The following is a 20,957-nucleotide window of genomic DNA, read 5'->3' on the forward strand; positions in this document are numbered from 1 at the left end:
GAATTGCTAGACGATTTATATTGAAGACGGTGGACGAGCAAATGGCCGGATGACCTCATCAGACGATGTTTTTCCGTTGTGCAGTGTTATGGAAAAGTGTATTGTATACATTTTGTTGAAGAATGAAATTGTATATGATTTTTTTAATTCTTTGTCTTTTCCCACTTGTATATGTTTCTTGTACCAATTTTTAGCATCACTACATATTATTCTAGACGTATATGTACGGGGTGTTACACAAAGTTGAATAAAAAGGGGCATGTGTTGTAGATAGGGCTGGAAATGAGTCAAGTCAAGTCAAACTCGCCTCAGTTCGGCTCGACTCGTTAAGAATTTGTTCAGCTCAAATATCGGTTTGAGTTCGTCTCAAACTTTTTTCAGCTCAAACTCGACTCGTTAGAAAAGCTAATGTCACAGGAAGAGCTAAAAATATGGCACTGAAACCATCTATTAATGCCCCTTTCTAGAGCCTCTGGAAGTGGTCAGGGGATACCCTGGACATAACCAAATTGTCACAGACACCTCTCAGGAAAATGTCTAGCCAACGAGGTCTTCCACCTCATACGTCCTTAATATAAGGAAGTGTCATCGAATGCACGATAGGCCCAGTGAGTTGTGTATGGTGTTCAGACGTTATCATCTACTATCAGAGCATCGGCCCTCCCATGTACTCCGCAACACCACCTTGAACAACTTGCTTGGACTTCCATCTCCAGACTTGTGCGTCTGTTGTGGCATGTTGCGCTCTCCTATCACAGATGTTGGGGAAATGCTCGTATATCCAACACTGGAGAAATAAAAACTAATTAATGTCACAAGAAACAATTAAATAAAAATAATTAAGAAATCCTCGTATACCTGGAATAGACTCAAATTACCAATAAGCTATCTGGTCTCAGACATAATCGCAACTCCAAGTGTCTTATAAAGCATGGTCAACACGGCTACTCCCCAAGCCCAACATAGAGTCTCTAAGATATTGAACAACCACAAGTATCGAATATCAATATTAACACCTGACTTATCTCTAAAGAGAGTACGTGCCATTAGATGTAGCATGTACACCTTAGCGGCAACCTTATACCTCTGTGCCTCCACAACCTCGTGGTACCTGTCCTGCAGCCAAGAAATTCGAAGGTGAAGTCCCTTTTTAAAATCAAACTCTTCTAGCACGACATCCATATTGACTTGCAGATCCTCTACAACATGGAGTAATGATGTCATCTGGTTAATGATTAGACAATAAAGAATCTACCGGTAATAGGGAGATGAAACAACGAGGAGACGTCTTCCAAAGTGAAATTCATCTCCCCAAATGGAAAATGAAAGGAAGTTGTATCCGAGTGTCACCGCTCAACAAAAGCACACAGAAGGGAGGCATCGAGCATGGTCAGTGAGTAGTTGGCGAACTCCATGAGACTGAAATTAGAAATAATACGTCTGACCTGCACATGCATCGAATTCAGGAAGTTCTTCAACTTCAAATAGTGGGATGTGACCTTTAGCGTCAGACGCTCCTGTTGAAAATAAAGTCAAAAAAAATTATCAGTAAACTTTCAAAACATCACTGAACCATAATTAATATCTTGTAAATAAAAAATATAACATATTACCTCTCCTTGCCATTCAGTCACTAGGTCCTCCCTAGAAGGCTCAATCTGTGTGAATAGATGCCTCTGTAGAAGCATGAGTCATGGCCTTTGTATCAGTAGGAGTAACATCATCATCGGCAACAAAACCTACTTAGTCGGCACAAAAACCACCTCATCAGCAACAAGAACCTGCTCAGCTGGCATAGGTACCTCCTCAACAGCAACACAAACCTGCTCAACCGTCTCAAGTATCTCCATAACAATAATAGGAACTTGCTCAGCCAGCACACGTACCACCATAGAAGCACATACCTCCACAGGAGAATGTATCTCCTCAATAGTAGAAACTCTAGCAGCTCGGCATCGGGGTGCACGAAACTGGCCTTGTGCTTGCTCAGCCATCCACTTTCGGTGAGAACCGGTCAAAGCATGTGTCTAGCTCATAGCTGGGAAGCCTCTGCTTCAACATCCCTAGCGGCTGCTGCCGCTCTATCAGTTGTCTTGCCAACAATGGTGTTTTTCTTCCCTCTGGCCCTCTCTAAAAAATGAACGAAAAAAATTAGTGAAAGAAGAAGGTACTAGAAATTTTGAAATTCCTGGATTTTTTGAAAAAAAAATTGAACTACCAGAATTTCTAAAATTTCCGTGAAATTCTTCTAGAAATTCTGAAATTTTTGGTATTCTACTTAGTTTTTTCAAAGAACTTCCAGGGAGTTATCCATTACAGGGTTAGGGAGTTATCCAGAGATGTACCTCCGGAAAATTAAAGCGGAAGTTTAGAAATTTGTCACCTTTACATGTCTGATTATTCCGGAGATGCATCTAAAAAAAATAAAATAAAATGTGAAATTGCTAAAAACAACCACCAGTATGATAAGAGCTCGTTTTCATTTTTTTCATAAACCCTCTCAAAAATCCCATCCATTCTCAATCAAAATTTTCACTCCAAATCCTCATTCTTGTGATTCATCAAACCAAAAGGAGCAAAATGAGTTGAAATTTAAGGTAAAGTTCATTCATTTCAACCCTCATTGATTACATTAATCTTGTTTTGAAGCTGAAAAAAGCTTACGCTGTAACCGGAAGTGTATCTCCGGATTCTATATGAAATCATCCGGAAATGCATTTCTGGAAATTATCTGTACTGGTTTTTTATTATTTTATGTTTTGTTTTCATTAAGTATGGTATATCCCGATGTTATTCCCAAACCTATTATGTCTCAAGAACCTTCACCGGTAGTAGTGAAGGCGGTATATATTGACAACCATTTTAAAAATTAACAACAGTTTGAATTTTGTGATCACATCCTGCAATGGATGTACAAAGGCAGCCAAATAAGGGTTAGGTGTTGTAATCAGAAGGTTTGATAATGGTTCGGATAAGAGAAGTGCATTTGTGACATTGACATGCAAAAGAAGTGGGAAATATAAACCTCCTCTCTGGAATTTCAAACGAGAAAATACCGGTTCAAAAAAATGTGAGTGTTCATGTGCTTGAGTTATATCTAAGAAGGTGAAACTTGATAGCCCGATATGAATTGACAAAGTTTATAGTCATTGGAAAATGCTCAATTTTGATGATGATGGTGTCATAAAGACAATAAATTGGATATGTTTATCTTGACTGAATGGGAAGTGGTACAAGAAAGATTTTTGAAAGCAGATGACAACACAAAACTCCACATCAAAGAGTAAGTCGAGAAGATTGCATTTCCAGAGCCCACAGACTTGAAACCACCTTCTCAATGGGTAAAAATAAAAGGAGCACCTAAGAAGGTCAAACCTAAGTGACAATTCAACAATGTGGAGTCCATTATATTTTGAAAACATTGACAAATTTTTTCTCGATTCACCAACTCCGAAATCTCATAAAAGTGTTTTCAAAGGATCTCACATTAGCAAACTACCTCCTTTAGCGCTTGGACTAAAAAATTCATTCATTGAGGAGATGCCGATATTTATGCACAATTACATTGAATAAATCATTAATGTCAAAGGTGACGGTAACTGCGGTTTTCGAGCTATTTCTGCTTTACTCGGTAAAGAAGAAGATGATACCCTTTTCCAAGAGTTGAGGAGCAATAAAAAATTATACACATGGTTATTCGGGATTTAAAAAAATTTGAAGCAATTTATCACTATCTTGTTCCTTGCATTAGTGGACCTGCACCGGAGGATAAATGGATGTGCTTCCCTGAAATGGGTCATCTCATAGCAAGTGTGTATGAGAGAGTGTGTATTGCTTTTACAAGATATGGTTTCTCTGAAACTTTTTTCCACTGCGCACTGCTCCACTTCCTAATCTAAATGATCGCATTATCTGTGTTGGGTGGTTTTCTAATCCACGACATTTTGTTCAAGTTTATTTGAAACTGGGATGTCCTATACCACTTACATCACCGGAGTGGACAACTCATTATACAACCAAAGTCGAGACTTGGCCGAACCTATTTGTTGAAAAGATGCAAGAGTTCACCAAATTGAGCAAGACTGAAAGAGAAATAAATAAACAAAAGTCAAAGGGAGTACCATCAATAGTTGTAGATTTGGTCGGCAGCAAGTGTTTCGGTTCATTTTAGTAGTTATTTATTAATTTTTTGTAAGTGACATTGTATTAATGTGTTATAATGTCCAATATAGACATTTTGAAGTTTGCCAACAAAAATCTGCATTGATTACATGTTTCTGCTCTATTTTGTTTATGATCTGTTATGCTAGGAAAAGTTACGAAAATACATTTCTAGAATAATGGGTGGTTCCGAAAATACAATTTTGGAATGTGCCATGACACAAGATAGGGTTTGCGAGGTCCATATTAGTCTTCCACTACTATAAATATAGATCACTTGTCATTTTATTTCATACCAAAACACAATGCCCATGAATGAACATCATTTGGCATGTTGGAAATGTTCACTTTACCGGCGATACACCATCACGAGAATTTAAGATCATTGAGTACACCCCTCTTGAAGATCTGCAATACAAATTGCATGAGCTTCTACCATGTGGCAACAATCCCAAAATTATGAAGATCGAGTACCGCTCGTCATCCGTTGACAAACAATAGAAGCTTGAGTTAAGCAACTATGAGCTGAAGACCGCCGCTGACTTAAGGGCTACGTGGAGAACCTTTTTATGTTTAGAATTAAAAGTTTCGATCGAGCTAGATGCGACTGTTTCAAGATCAGTCGATGATATTATCAAGGTGTTATAACGTCCACCTGGATATTGAAGTGTAATGTTTGATCTATGTTAAAATTCCTTATGTATTGTTGATTTTATGATATCAATGGTATTTTCATTTTCTCAAGTTATTGTTTTTCCATTTTGTTTTTTTGTTTCCACTTCGCAACATTTTGGAAATATACGTGCAATTTTTTTACCTAAAATAACTGATGTTTCAGTACATGTTTGGTGCGTCTGGAGATACGTATATGGTTCTTCTCTTAATTCGGTCCATCTTTGAACCTGAAACTCGTCACTAATTCCTCTATGAACCTGTGACCCTCACTAAACCAAAGTCCTACCTATCTCTGATATACATGATGCGTGAAATGCAACAAAACATATCAATATAATAATCATCATTGGTTCCTCTCTGAACCCACAATATTGCTAATATAAGACACCATAGTTGTTCCTCTTTGAACTACTCATCTCAATATTATATATAATTACAGCTTAATGTAACACCCTGATGTAGGAGGCTTGTGCGTATCGAAGAAGAAATCGCGCGTCGAAAAGAATTTTAATATTATAGCAATTTTAGTTTTAATATTTAAGCAATTTCTATTTTATTTGTTTTATTTAATTCTGTTTTGGATTAAAGGCCCAATAGGGTTTTGTTGTTTTTTGTATTTAAAGACCTTTGGCATGGCCATAAGGATTATCTATTTTATTATAATAGAATCAAAAGTTTTCTATATTCTCGATGGACTCCAGAACTTATCTATAGGGGTTTGCGCTTGCAACCCTGTTTTCATTCAAGGTTTATATAATTTAGTTATTAAATTAATTAAATAATTATTTTATCTATGACGTGTTTTGCCGGTGGCGGCATTTGTAGTGAGTTGTGCTGATTTAATTAGTTTGGGTGCAATTAATCAATTTTATTAATATAAATTGAGAGAATATTAGGAGTTCGATAAAAATTGAGAAAAATGGAAATATATCGTTAGTAATGAAGAGCATTTGGTTAGTTGGACTAAAGATTAATTAAAAGGAAATTATTAGAATATTATATATTCAGGAAATTAGAGAATTTGGTTTTTAGAGTCTTTTTGTTAGTATGTAAAATAGAAGAGAATATAGAAATAAGAGTGGAGAGCTACGACTTTGAGGAGAAGACCTTAGAGATTTCTTGACAACTTGTTGTCGTTGGTTTTTGTTGGATTTACAAGGTAAGGGGGATTGTTCATCTAAGGGTGTTTATATCATGAAAGGGTAGAGAGGTTTCCCTTAAACTCTAATAGGGTTGGTGTTTCTCTATTATCTGATGAATTATATGATGAATGAATGATTATGATTATATCTTGCCATGATTTGATGGGATGATTTGTTGTGCTGATGCGTTGTTGTGTTTCTCATGAATTAAATGATTATATGATAAAGTTGTGTTGAAATTTGAGAGTTTAGGCTTTAATTATAATGGATCAATTCATGATAGAAACATATATTTGTGATGTTCTGAGATTAAACGATGTTATAGTCATCTTAGTATATGATTTTTGGGAGTTTGAATGACTACAATTGAGACTGGTTTGAGGGATGAGAGGTAGGTGATGGAGGAATACAATCAATCTGCAAAAATATAATTCTATGGAAAAGTCCTTGATGTCAATTGATTGACATCAAATTACAATCAATTGCATGACTTTATTTTTGGAAAATTGCCTATAATAATCGATTGACATGGGACTGCAATCGATTGAATGTGTGTATATTTGGAATTTTTTTTGTTGTCAATCAATTGTCCAATCCTTTCAATCGATTAATTCTTGAAAAATATGAAATAGAGGAGAGGAACATGTGATGCAATCAATTGTCATCAGATCTTAATCGATTGTTACCTTAAATATTTGAAAAATCCTGAACCTGAATTATGTGTTATTTCCCGATGATTTATGGCGTAACTTTAGTTCTGTAGGTCCAAATGACGTGTTGTTTAAAATGTTAGAAATCTAACGCAAAGCACTATCCCATGGTGATGATTTGGGAGTTTAATTATGTATGTATGATGAATGTAGATGAAATCGTATGAATACATGTGATGTGTTGTCATGTTATCATAAAGGTGAACTAATCATGAAATAGTTGTGTTGTTCTATAATGTTGAATGCTAATCCTAATGATTATGCTACTATGTGGTTGTATTTGATATTTTTTCGTTTAATCTAAATATGATTATTGTATTTTTTTATCGATTGTATAAATGCATATATTGATGCCTTGTGGATGATTATGTGAATAGGCATAATTGTTGTTATGGTGGTAGTAGTTTGAAAGGGGGAACTACGTTGTTTATGTTTTGATGTTGTTTATGGAATATTGTGTGATTAATTGTAGTGATCAATATGTTTGCACAATGAGTTAATTATATTGTGTGTGATTACTTGAGTTGTTTAATGGTTGCATGAAATGCATATTATTGATGCTTTATGGATAATAATGTGTAAGTATATAATCGTTGTTGTTTATAGTTCGAAGGGGGATTATAAATACGTTGTTGTTGTTGTTGTTGCATCAATCGTAAGCCATGCATCATTGTGTCGTCGTTGTTGAAAGAGACATGTTATAAGTTTAGAAGGGTGGACTGGTAACTTGTCCCAAACCTAGAAGGGTGGGTTCGAGGTCTAGAAGGGTGGACATAGTTCGTATGAAGAACCTTTTGTTGAGATGGTCCCAGTTGATATTCTGAGTCTGTTTGCATATATTTAATTATTATTATGTATTTGTAATGTATATGATGTTGAGCTGGGTGTGAGAATGGATTTTTGTATTAATGGACACTCTTGTGTGATTGAGTGAGTTTGTTAGTGATGTGGGTGAGCTGTGTATGTGTGTAGTGGGTGAATCTATCCTGATGTTTATGCACAGTTTATTATTTGAATATATTCTCACCCCTTTTTCTTTGATGTTGTTCATCATGGACATCTTGCAGATAATCAAGATTAGAATCATTGTTGTGAATGGAAAATAGCTATTAAATCTTATTTCCTTTTTGGTTCGTTATTGTCTTAGTGGTTATGCTCTATTTATTTAACATTGGGGATGGGAATGTTTGTTTTCGTTTATTGGGAGTGTTACACTCAACATAATACATATAGTTATAAAATTACTCAACAATGCTCACCAACGGGATAAATATAGCATTACACAACCATCAACATTCAACAGAGTCAAATTCATAACTCAACAAAACTCTTTCGCTTTTTATTTAAGAAATTAAAGAGTCATAGGGCGTACTCTAACCTTTACTCATAAAAATTCTAAACAAAATCAACTTAACTCCAAACACATAAATATCTCACATTTAACTCATTTGATTATCAAACATAACTCTAGTATATCAAATAACTCAAAACTCAACAAAAAATATTCTCCTTGCCTTTTGGCAAGGTTTTCCCAAAACCCTCGCCTTAACTCTAACAACCATCAAAGATATGCAAAAGGAACAGGAAGCTCTAAAATATAACAGACTTAACTATTTTAATTCAATTTGACTCAAAACTCATTGAAACAGCGGCGAACAACTATCGCAATCGAAAACTACTTGAAACTCGCTGAATTACACTACGGAAATACGCTGCCGCACACCTCCGCCTACCACGGCGCCCACCGCCTCGCCTGCCGCCAAATTCAATATGCACGCTGAGTCGCGGCTCCCAATACATGCTGCTACGGCTCCCCCGCGCGCACCGCCGCTACGTCACAACCCCTGATCTGTGCGCCACCGCCGTCGATTCCTACGCAGCTTCGGCCTGCGTGCCGCCACCATCGCTTTCTGGCGCGTCACCCCACTGACGTAACTTTTCAACTTTTCTGTTTTTTCTCCTTTTTGGGATTTTCTAACTTTTATAAATTTTAAGATTTTTTGAGTCCAACCGCCCCAAAAAGCACAGAAAATTAACCATGGGTAATAGCAATCAAATATCACAGATTCATATTGTCGTCTTATTCTAACGCATCATCATATAATTCAAATCTCAATCAACAAGGCATGCAAAAAATCAAATCATATCAACCCCCTTAAAAAGGTTTTGCCCAAAACTTCTTTAGCCACAAGCATTATCATAGAGAAAAAGAAAAGGGAAGAAGGAAGGAAGGTAAGGAAACCTCGCTATCCACCTGCTTAAAACACTTATACATGAATAATTCTCCTACCTCGAATTTGTAAAATGATGAAGTTTTTGGCTTTAGGGATTTTCTCACTACTTCTTCCAAACACTCTTTCTAGGTTTTCTCTCTTCTGCCTCTTTTTCAACCAAAAATATATACTGACTGAAATTCTCTCCCAACTCCTCCTTTTAAATCAAACCCTAGTCCTATTTTATTAATTCTCTTTAATCCCCTTATTTTCTCACAATTTCTACCTTTACCCTCAATTTTTATTATATTTTATTTTCTTCCCCAAAACTAAATACCCCATATTTTTTTATTAATTTCTATTATTCTCAATTAATTTAAATGTTAAACTAATTCTTAATAAAAACTCAACCACCCAATAATTAAATAATATTTATTTAATTAAATAAAAACTCAAATAATTATTTAAAATAATATTAAATATATTAAAATAATACTACAAATATTAGAATTGAAACTGAGGTGTTACACTCTGCACGCCCCATTTTTTGCAGGCTTTTACGAGGCAGACATAAACGGAGTGAGCTTGCTTATTTGGCATCCCTTGATATACCATCCACTAAAATTAGGTCTATAAAATGCATATACGAGTCAACGCAAATGATGGTACTCCTCCTCGATGGAGAAATCATACACGCCCGATGCAACTCTTCGTCGTAGTCATTGCAAATTTCCCTTGAAGCAATAGCTAGAAAGTGTTGTATTATCCATGCCTAAAAATAAAAATACTAGGAAATTTACAAAAAATATATGAAGAAATTAATATAAATGATGCTTAGTTTTTGAATATTATCTAAGAAGACAAGTGTTTTAAGACAATTGTCTTGTCTTTAACTTCCTTGCATCGCCCATCTGGGCGTATAATTTAACAAGAGATGTAGTTCCCCAAGAGAACTCATGGATATTGTCTATATTTGTGTAGTATATCAGGTACACGACATCGTTATATAAGGCACTCCTGATAGCACAAAGTTGGTGATGATATATGCACATGTTATCACTGCGATAAGAAAAAAATGATGTCAAATGATGGCTATACAATTCTTCCATCCATTTAAATCTTGAATGACATGATTGAATATGTTAAATCTTCTTTTTAGCATCCATGATGTCAGCTCTCAACTCATCAACCAATAGGTCAAATGCCTCAGCCGTATGAATCGAGTATGATCTAACTATTGATCGGCCAATGATAGAAAAGTGGAGTAGACATGACACATCATTCAAAGTAGGGCTCGTATCATCAATAGGTAGATGTAAAGACGATGCCTCAAGTGCCATCTCTTAGTAAACACTGAAATTATTTTTATATCCAATTAGTCTAACATCTTTTAGATTAGATGTCATTTGTATATCCTAAAAACATGCCTCATCAGGCTACACTGATGAAAATATATTCTGGCCATGGCTCACACACTTTAATGTGTCATGAAACTACAAAAAAAAAAGTTGTGTATGTAATCAATACACATAATATGTTTAATTATGTATTTGATACATCAAAATTTAATTAAATATTTATCTCTATGTTCCATATATGAAGAGAAATGTGGTCTTCATATAGATGCAACAATCATATGTTTGATACCCCCCCCAAAAAATCTATCGGTACGGGAGGCTGAGCTTGAGCATGAGCTTATGTATTTACTTGATTCTGAATCTAAGGCTCAGGTTGAGCACGAGAACAAGATCTGGCTTGAGACTAAAAATGAGACCATGCATTATACCTAGACTAACATCTGATTTGGATCATATTAAGACACCTGAGCCTGAGATGACTAGTCTAGTTCAACCTGAGACAAAAGAGACCTCTCTATACGAATATTGACATGTTAAACAATCCTACTGCGCACCGTAGATATTCATATTCATCCCTAATTTTAGTGTAATTTTAATGAAATATTTGAAATCATAAACAAATTCCAAACATGAAAAAATTGTGTTTACTATCGTTTCGGAAGCCATGGATCCATGGCTCCAAAAGCATCCTCTTGATGGTAATGGAAATAAAGTATGGTGGTAAAAAAATACTCCATCCATTCTCTTTTATAAGCAAATTTTGACTTTTAAGTTCACTCATTAAATAATGTATTTAGACTATATATTAGACCAAATACATCAATTATTCAGTGAACCTCTTTCAAAGACAACTTGAGGGGAATATCCATCCGCCACAAGTGCGGCCTCTACGTGTCTTTCGATTGACAGGTGACTACGGACGAAGGAGTCGAGGATTCGCTCGTTATAAGCTACCTCCCACAAATTCGCCCTCAGTCGAGCAGCAAGCTCTTCCCGCCGGCTGTTGTAATAAACGTCAAAATTTACTTATAAAAAAGAATGGAGGGAGTAAACTTATAAAAGTTATGAGATCGATCGTATAAATTGAATCCATAATCATTCATACGAGTCAACTCTTTATCAACTAATAAATTATAATGATATGTGTTATAAAATCGTTCATTTTGACTAATCCATTAAAACTTCATGGATACAATTGTCAATTTGCAAAACTTATTGTCATTTTCACTTATACTCATTGTTTAGAGGAATAATTAGCATCTTCACTCAATAAATAAATAAATATAAATCATGACTTGTTGATATGATTTGCCATTTTCACTTATACTCATAGTTTAGAGGAATAATTAGCATTTTCACTCAATAAATAAATGTAAATCATGACTTGTTGATATGATCAAAATGATTGTGATGGTGATGACTATGATCAATATTTGAGCCGTAAAAGATAGGCATGTAATAAAAAAAATGCTTAGATTGAATATTTCAAGCTTTCCAAATTTGCAACCTTAGAGAATTAAGATAACAAAAAAACTAACTTTCATATAAGCTTCAAACCTTATCCAATTCAACACCAATATTTAAACCAATTCTAATGCCCCCATTCACATCAAAAACTAGTCACATTTCATATTTGTCATTATTTTGTTACACATAATCCAAATAATAAAACAAGCATATATCATATGTGCAGAAGAAAGCAAAAACTGTGACATCCCTTTATTCAAACTTTAGGCAAAGAGATTAAGACAAATTCTTATCTTAAGCCTATTAATTAATGCTTAAACACAATTCTTCAAAACACAAAAAAAAAAAAATCTAACACTCTTTTTCACTCACATATCACAAACATACTCAAAATCATCACTTGTTTCTATATCATTATCAAAATCATCATCTTCATCCATTTCATCAAAATCCATTTCTCCTCCAACAAATTGTCCATCAAGTTTTGGTCCTTCACCTGGCTTTCTTGCCTCTTGAATTATCGATGATATTTCTTCAATACTCTGAGATGATGAATCATCCACACAATTTCCATCATTTTCTAACTTTTGTTTTTCATCCTCCACTAATTCATTTGGCAATTTCTTAAGGAACCATGGATGCATTTTAATTTCCGGGATAGTGATTCTCTGCATCAACAACATAGAAACTAATGGATATAAAATCACATAAATATTTCATTAGACAAAATTATTTAAGAATAAATTAATATATACCTTTTCAGGATATGCCACGAATATTCGAGATAGAAGATTTCTACAATCTTTTGAGACGCGAACATAATCAGGAATAGAATAATGAACCCTAAGAATTCGCTGTAAAAACATTTCAACGTGACAAGTTTAGAATATTAGTCCAATATCTAATTTGTTGACATCGTAATTCTTTTTAACATTGACACGCGCGAAGTACTTATTTTGCTTAATCAACTAACCTCGATTGTTTTTCTAAAATTTCTTGGATCATCTGGATCTTCAAAAGGATAACCACCAACAAGCATCACATACAATGTAACCCCACAAGACCAAACATCAGCAACCTATTCATTCTCCAACACAAGAATATTTGTGTGGCCAATGTTAGCTTCAATATTTATTATAAAAAATAAAAAAAAAACTCATAAATTATTATGTAACTATAAAACAACATTAGTAGCAAAATCACCTTTCCATCATATTCTCTTCTTGACAAAACCTCTGGTGCAATATATGCCGGAGTTCCCACCGTTGATTTAGGCTGAGAATGTAGAACAGAAGACTGAAGAAAAAAGACAACAATTGTTAACTTAATTATACCAACAATGTATCAAAATTAAAATTTGATAACTGAGAAACTATTGCCTTAGAATAACCAAAGTCACATATTTTGAGTTGAGGTGAAGAGCTTCCATCTAGAAGTGTATTTTCCAGCTTAAGATCTCTATGGCAAATTTCCTACATAATCAAAATTATAATTTTCAAACCAAGTATAATAATATGATTCATAAAAAAAATATTTAATTAAAGAAAAATTAATTTAGTTCATATGTGAAAAGAATAGTACCATTGCATGACAATAGCTGACTCCAGAAATCAACTGCTGAAAAAAATATCTTGCCTATGGACAAAACAGATGAATAAAATAAAATTGTGAAATACTGTATAATTATTTTTTTAAGAAAATAAAAGTAGAAAACATTGTTGCAAAAATGAACATTTATTATTAGAATATGATAGTTGTAGAAGCTAACATCTAATGAACAGTTTAAGAACAAAATAGCTATAACAACTTGCAATTGAAAAATTCAACACTAATAATAATATTACATAAAGTTAGAAATGAAGTGACACTCTAACTTGTTTAATACAAATTGTAACGTGGATGCAATCTTTAATACAATTGTTTTTGTTGAATTACTGCTTAAGAAATTACATAACTAATATAATGGCCTCATGGACAAAGAGCACTATAATATAGTCAACTAATCTTTCTATTATCAACAATTAAAAATGAGAAATTTAGAAACAATTTTAGCTAACCTCGTCTTCATCAAATCTACCGGCACTGCATATTTTTTCGAATAATTCCCCTCCCGCAGCATACTCCATTACTATAACTAGATGAAGCGGAGTACATAGAACCTGTCGAATAATTCATATGTTATAAATTATTTTCATAAATTATATTGAAAATTTCTTAAGAGCGTGTTACAAGTTGTTTTCATAAGTCTTACTAAACAGTTTCAATAAACTTATGTAAGTAGATAAATTTAAATAAACCAAGAAAACACAAAAAGTTTTTACCTCTTTAAATCGAACGATATTGGGATGCTTCAAGGACCTATGATTGATAATCTCTCTTTGCACATGTTCATCAATCTGCAACAACCAAACAATTAACCTAAGACAAACCAAGGTACGAGGTAGCATACATGGTTATATATAACCTTAGTCCTAAGACAATCTAAGACAACCTATAGACAAAGACAACATGCATAGGTTGAGAAATGAAGTGAAAAACAAAAACAAACCTTGAGTCCTCTCTCAATGATTTTGATAGCATATAGTTTACCACTTTGTCTCTCCCTCACAAGTTTTGCTACTCCAAAATTTCCTGACCCAATATCTTTAATAGTTTCATACCTTTCTTCCATTCTTATGACGTATAGTATACACAATTAATATTACAAGAACCAAGTGTTATATATTTTTGAAGAATATATGAACTTGCAACTAGCAATATTGAAAATTATTCTCTTCTTCTTTTTTATGACCTCAGATTTTCAATTGGGAAATAAATTAAAGATGTTTGGTTTTGCTGCGGTTTATATCAATGTTGTTGTCAACAACTTGTCACAAGTGGAATTTAAATATGCCTTCAAAAAGAGGGCTCAAACAGAAATGGTATAAATGACACGTGGCCATAATGTAGTGGTTGAAATTCTTGCGAACTTAAAACAAGTTGGTCCTACGTGGCAATTATTTGATTTTATTGGAGGAACTATAGTTTTATATGACCGTCCCTAACAACGTCTAAAATTATTAATTTGTCTCATATATTAATATTTGATGGAGATGTAATCTATCATATTCATAGTTAATTGACAAACGTGTCCAAATTTAGAATCTAAGTTGAATGCGATAATAACCATGTTTTGATTTTTTATGTGAAAATTGTTCTTGCGGATTGTAAAAAGTATCCTGATTGTATGTTTTCACCATGCAATGAAATTATGTATATATGAATTTTAGGGTGAATAGCATCCTTCTCTACTATGCGCCTGAGATATTTAGGGAGGTCTATTGGGTCTGAAACTAATTTTTAGATTCAAAGAGCGGTTATTCTCCTCCTCTTTCAAAAGAGAGGGACCCCATATCATTTTAGAGAACGTGGTTTTCAACTTTTGATTGAGCTTTTCATACCGTTAGTGTCTAAGGATATGTCATTTCCCACGTTTTATAAGTGGGCGGGGGATGCTCTAACCCAAGTCCAATAGGGGGCAAGTGTTGCGATTAATGGCCAACTAGAAATCCAACTTTAGACGACATGTGGTATTCGCCTACCCTCAGCGAGCTTTGTATTGCTTTCTTTGGGCCCTTTTCTTTCAATCTTGGTAAACATATCTCTGTGTAGGTTCCATTACAATTATACTAGTACTCAGTCCCTCAAGCACGATGGCTTGTAAAGGACAAATTGATTTAGTTCATTCACCTCCAATCTTCACGTTGAAGAGAGTCCCTCGTGTATTGCAAGGAAAATGGGGTATTTCTTGAGTGTGTGGGTAGTTCTAGAGACGTTGGACACAACTTCTACGTTCGTCTAAGAGGACTGTTTTGATCCAACCTTTACTGAGGTGGAACCCCAGTCTGATTATGGAGTGCTTATCCTTGAGAAAGATAAAAGGGTATGTAACAAGTATGATAGGTATGTCATCCATCTTCATAAGTGTTTGTTCTCTTTGATAGGTCTTCGTCTCCCCTTCAACATGTTTGACATTAACATTTTCAATCACTTGTTGATCTCCCCTTCGTAACTGCATCAGGTGAGCTAGGCTTACATTAAAGTATTTAATACTTGCGCGAATACAATGGGAGTGTGCCAACCTTAAATTTTTTTCCATCTCTTCAAGGTTCACCACAGCACAAATGCTTCAAAGTCATTTACATAATCAAATCAGGGACACCCTCTAGCATTGGGGGGTTTAGCTACTCATATTGTTTAAAGAAAATAAAATATAAAATAGAGACATTACAAGAATCGAGATGAAAGTTAATCTTCAATCGCTTCCGTTCATGAAAACCCCATTCTCTCCCAAACCCTTGTTTTCTCCAATCTTCAATCGTGTATTCTCCCCTCCAAAAAAATCACTAATTCTTCTTCAAAACTCATTTAAATAGCAGACATTCACTTAGGTTTGTTGGAAATACCAAAATCACCCTTACCGGCCAACTACAGAGCAAAATACCATAATTTACTGAAATCAGTTTCGTAACCCACCACGGGCTGTGTCTGGTAACACGGGCACCCGTGTTGGGTCTTTGCCAAATTATTCTCTTTTCTCAAGTCCTAGGATGTGCAACATGGCCTGTGTCGGCTGACACGACCGCCTGTGTTGCACCGTTGACTTCTCACAATTTTGCACTCGTCCAAGCCTTCTTCCTGACACGGCCCGTGTCAGGTGACACTGCCACCCGTTTCAGGCCTCTTGAAGCGTGATTTTTGCACTTCTTCCAAAACTCCAAGTTTTGCACTTTTCCGCACTGATTTGTCCCGATTTATTCATCTGATCCTAAAAATAGTAAAACACACAACTAACACATAAAATGAAGAAGAATGTAATAAAACTTTATATAAATCAAAGACAACTAAAATCAACGACAAATAAATGAGTAAAAACCACTGATCAACAACTAGCTCTCCCTGGTCCAAGAACGGATATGGAGTTCCAATCTTCCATATTCAACGAAGATTATTATTATTATTTTAAAAAGTTTGAAGAAGCTTGCTAGGAGGAGTTATTGGATTTGACGTATCACACCCGTCGGACATCAACCTTCTTAGCTTTTGGAGTTGTCATGTTAGGGGAGATCTTCATATATGATCATCTTGAGAAGGGGACTGAGGTGATCAAACTACATGTTTACTCCCTTACCATTGAGCAAAGTTTGTCTTTATAAGAGATTTAGGAAGCTCCCATCTCATTTGTTACTCCCTTACCCTTGTCATGGAGCCTTTCGGGTATTCTGACACTCTGGTTGAGAAGGTGAAGCTACTTGTTTAGGAAATAACAAAAAAGAAGGAGGCCTTAATTTATGCTCAGGCTTCGTTATATAGGGTGAAGGTTGATTCGAAAAAGAATACAAGAGATTGAAATATCTTTGAATGAGTCTCAAGAAGGTCAGAAAAGGCTGAGGACGTTCTTCGTGAGATGCATCTTGATAACCTTGTCTTGTCCAAAGAGTATATGAAGCGACTAGAACAAAATTACTCTACTGCTCATGAATTAAAGGTAAAATCTATACAAATTTACTTAAATCGGTACATTCTGGAGTTTGTGGTCCATTAAAGATAAAATCCTTTATCGGTGTACTTTATTTTGTTACCTTTATTGATTATTGTTCTGGGAAACTATGGGTTTATGCCTTGAAGACAAAAAGCCAAGTGTTAGAGAAGTTCACAGAATTCCATGCTTTAGTAGAGAGGAAGACATACGAGAAGCTGAAATGTGTTCGTTCTGATAATGATGGTGACTATTGTGGACCATTTGATGCTATTACAAGTAGCACGGTATTGCACATGAAAAGACTCCTCCTAAAACTCCTCAATTGAATGGTTTGGCAGAGAGGATGAATCAAACACTGATTGATAGAGTTAGGTGTATTCTCTCTAAAGCTAAGTTGCCCAATCATTATTGGGGTGAGGCACTTTACACGGAAGTGCGTGTTCTAAATCTCACTCCTACTGTTGCTTTGAACAGTGAAGTTCCAAATAAAATTTGTTTTTGAAAGAATGTCAAGTATGATCATTTAAGAGTCTTTGGTTGTAAGGCTTTTATACATATTTAAAGGATGAAAGGTCTAAGTTAGATGCAAAGTCAAAACAACTTATCTTCATTAGCTATAGGAAGATGAGTTTGATTACAGGTTGTATGATCTTGTAGGGAAGAAGCTTATTATGAAACCGCAATGTGGTGTTCATGGAAGACAAAACTATTGAATACATTGATAAGGTAAAGAAGGCTATACCCAAGAAAGATATCAACTTGTCTAATATTGATCCAGTTCAGTTACTTAGTCATAATCTAGATGCTATTAGTGGTGATGATTAGAATGGTGAGCCATATGATAATATTGATGATCAACAACTTGGAGATGAGGCAAATATTCCAACTAATGATGATGAAGTAGATAACAATATGTCACATGATGAGAATCTTGGCGAAGCTTTAGAATCATCTCAAGTTCAACCTAGGAGGTCTAACAGATAGAGACAACCTTCTACAAGGTGTAATTATGATGAGTATGTAACCTTGACTCAGGTGAGTGAACCTGATTGTTTTTCAAAAGGCCATAGAAAATGATGAAAATTAAAAGTGGTTGGATGTAATGCATGATGAGATGAAATAATTGCATGTTAATCACACTTATGGTTTAGTGAAGTTTCCTAAAGGAAAAAGTGCTTTGGAAAATAGGTGGATTTATATAATTAAACATGAGAGTAACTCTAAGTCTCCAAGGTATAAATCCAGATTAATGATGAAAGGTTTTTCTTCAAAGAAAGAGTGTTAATTTTAATGAGATTTTTTCACCTGTTGTAAAGATGTCATAAATCAGAAGCATGTTGAGTTTGGTTGCTACTCTTGATTTAGAGGTTGAGCAAATGGATGTGAAAACGACTTTCCTTTATGGTGATTTAAAGGAAGAGATATACATGAAATAACTCAATGGTTTTCAAGTTAAAGGCAAAGAAGGTCATGTGTGTAGATTGAGAAAGAGTTTATATGGTTTAAATCAAGCTTCAATACAATGGTACAAGAAGTTTGAGTTTGTTGTGTTTGATCAAGGATACCAGAAGACTACTTCAGATAATTGTGTCTTTGTTAAAAAAATTCTAACGATGACTTCATTATCCTGTTGTTATATGTTAATGATATGCTTCTTGTAGGGAAAGGTATTTCTAACATTAATATGTTAAAGAAGCAGTTGGGAAAGTCATTTGCCATGAAAGACATGTGAGCTTCTAAACAGATTCTTGGCATTGAAAGGAGAAGAAGCTTTGGATGTCACAAGAAAATTATATCGAAAGAGTTCTACAAATATTCCAAATGAAAAGTCCTAAGGCAGTAAGCACTCCTCTTGCAACTCATTTCAAGTTGAGTTCTAATCAAAGTCCTTCAAGTAAAGGTGAGACAATTGATATGAAATGTGTTCCTTATGTAAGACAATTGATATAACATATGTTGTTGGTACAGTCAATATATTTTTGTCAAATCCATGTAGAGAGCATTGGAATGGTGTAAAATGTATTTTAAGGTATCTTCGCAATACTACTTATATGAGGCTTTGCTTTAGAGGAGATAAGTCTACTCTAGTGGGGGGTACTCTGAATCTAAAATGACTTGAGACATCGATTCCATAAAGTCTATTTAGAGCTACATGATTAAATTTGTATGGGGAGCTGTGACTTGGCTGTCAAAATTGCAAAAGTGTGTAGCATTGTCTACTAGAGAGACTGAGTTCATTGCCATTACCGAAGCATGCAACGAGTTACTATGGTTGAAGAAATTTTTACAGGAGCTTGATTTTGTCAAGACAAATATGTGTTATTTGTTGCTAGTCAAAGCACTATTCATCTTAATAAGAATTCAACTTTTCATAATAGGTCCAAGCACATTAATGTGAGATATCATTGGATACATGATATTTTGGATGCTAAGTTGTTGGAGTTAGGTAAAGTTCATACAAATGATAATGATTATGGTATAATGAATAAAGCATTACCAAGAGGGAAATTTAAATATTGTTGTGATATCGTCGGTTTGGCGATTTCCTCCACATAGTTGTGGGGGGGGGGGGGGAGATTTGTTGGGTTTGGGCTCTCTTCCTATGTGGAGAAAGACCAAAATATGAATAACTCATTTGTCTCACTTATTTAAGCGGAGAGGGTTAATTTAGGGTTGAGAAAGGTAGAGAGAAAATAAGGATTCAAAAGAGAGAAAAGAGAAGAGAAACCTATTCTCGTATCTCTGCAACCAATTTCACTAAGTCGACGATCCTGGATTCATTAAGCATTGGATCAAGCTCAAATTTAGAGGGCAGATTTGCAGCACCTATATCTAACTTTTGACCGTTCAGAATTTCAAAACAATGTCTGAGCTGAGAGATATTTGCTTCGCATTGAAGTGGCAGATTTGGACAATTTTTCAGCTTTCTTGATTCTTATTTGTAAGTTAGTTTGTTTTATGATTTGCAGTTGTTAGCAATAGTTTGTGAAACACTTTAAGACTCTCTTTTACCTTTATTTGATTATAGTGAAGCTATTTCTATGGTCTGGACGACTTGTGGTTTTTACTCTCATATCGAAGGGCTTTTCACGTTAAAATATCAGTGTTCTTTTGTGATTTTATTTGTTCGATTTGCTGTCATATATTTGTTGTTGATCCTAATAGGTTCTTACAAGTTTGGAGAATTTTATATCTGCTGCGTATTGGTCTGTTATTGTATCTTAATTTCCTATCAAATAATACATCATGGATCGCGATCTGCCGCCTGATTAATCTAAACGGCTGGCAGTATTCTTGAAGACAAAATTAACTACTTCATAGATGATAAATGACTACATGTTCTCTACACTTACTACCTTCGCTTTACGACTGAAACTTTCATCTTGGGTCAACTCAAACAAGATTAATGTATTATATTATATTAATGTAAATGCATGAAAAAATACAAACACATCCAATAGTGTTAAACTTTAAGTTTAATAATTGTTTTGGTCAGAAAAATTTAACTAATTCACGAAACAAGTCATTTTATTTTATATTCAAATAATTTTAATCTTCCTATTTCATTTTGATAGACTAAAATAGAAATACTAATTTTGTTAAGTATATAAAATAGGTAGATTAAAAGACTAAAATAGAAATACTAATTTTGTTAAGTATATAAAATAGGTACACCTAAATTTTATGAAATTTTTTTTATTGGCTTATAA

General features: G+C 34.5%; 1 protein-coding gene across 1 annotated transcript; it reads right to left on the minus strand.

The window, feature by feature from the left end:
- Window positions 1-11,938: 11,938 nt before the first annotated feature.
- Window positions 11,939-14,567, minus strand: LOC131655761 (serine/threonine-protein kinase SAPK2-like). The gene is made up of 9 exons (XM_058925568.1): window positions 14,275-14,567; window positions 14,048-14,122; window positions 13,784-13,885; window positions 13,308-13,361; window positions 13,106-13,198; window positions 12,930-13,022; window positions 12,700-12,804; window positions 12,482-12,580; window positions 11,939-12,394 (listed from the first exon to the last, which is right to left on the minus strand). The coding sequence occupies exons 1-9, from the start codon at window positions 14,395-14,397 to the stop codon at window positions 12,095-12,097; spliced, it is 1,044 nt and encodes a 347-aa protein (XP_058781551.1). The 5' UTR covers window positions 14,398-14,567; the 3' UTR covers window positions 11,939-12,094.
- Between the last annotated feature and the right edge of the window lie 6,390 nt (window positions 14,568-20,957).

This window comes from Vicia villosa, linkage group LG3 (genome assembly GCF_029867415.1).
Source record: "Vicia villosa cultivar HV-30 ecotype Madison, WI linkage group LG3, Vvil1.0, whole genome shotgun sequence".
NCBI classification, from domain to species: domain Eukaryota; kingdom Viridiplantae; phylum Streptophyta; class Magnoliopsida; order Fabales; family Fabaceae; genus Vicia; species Vicia villosa.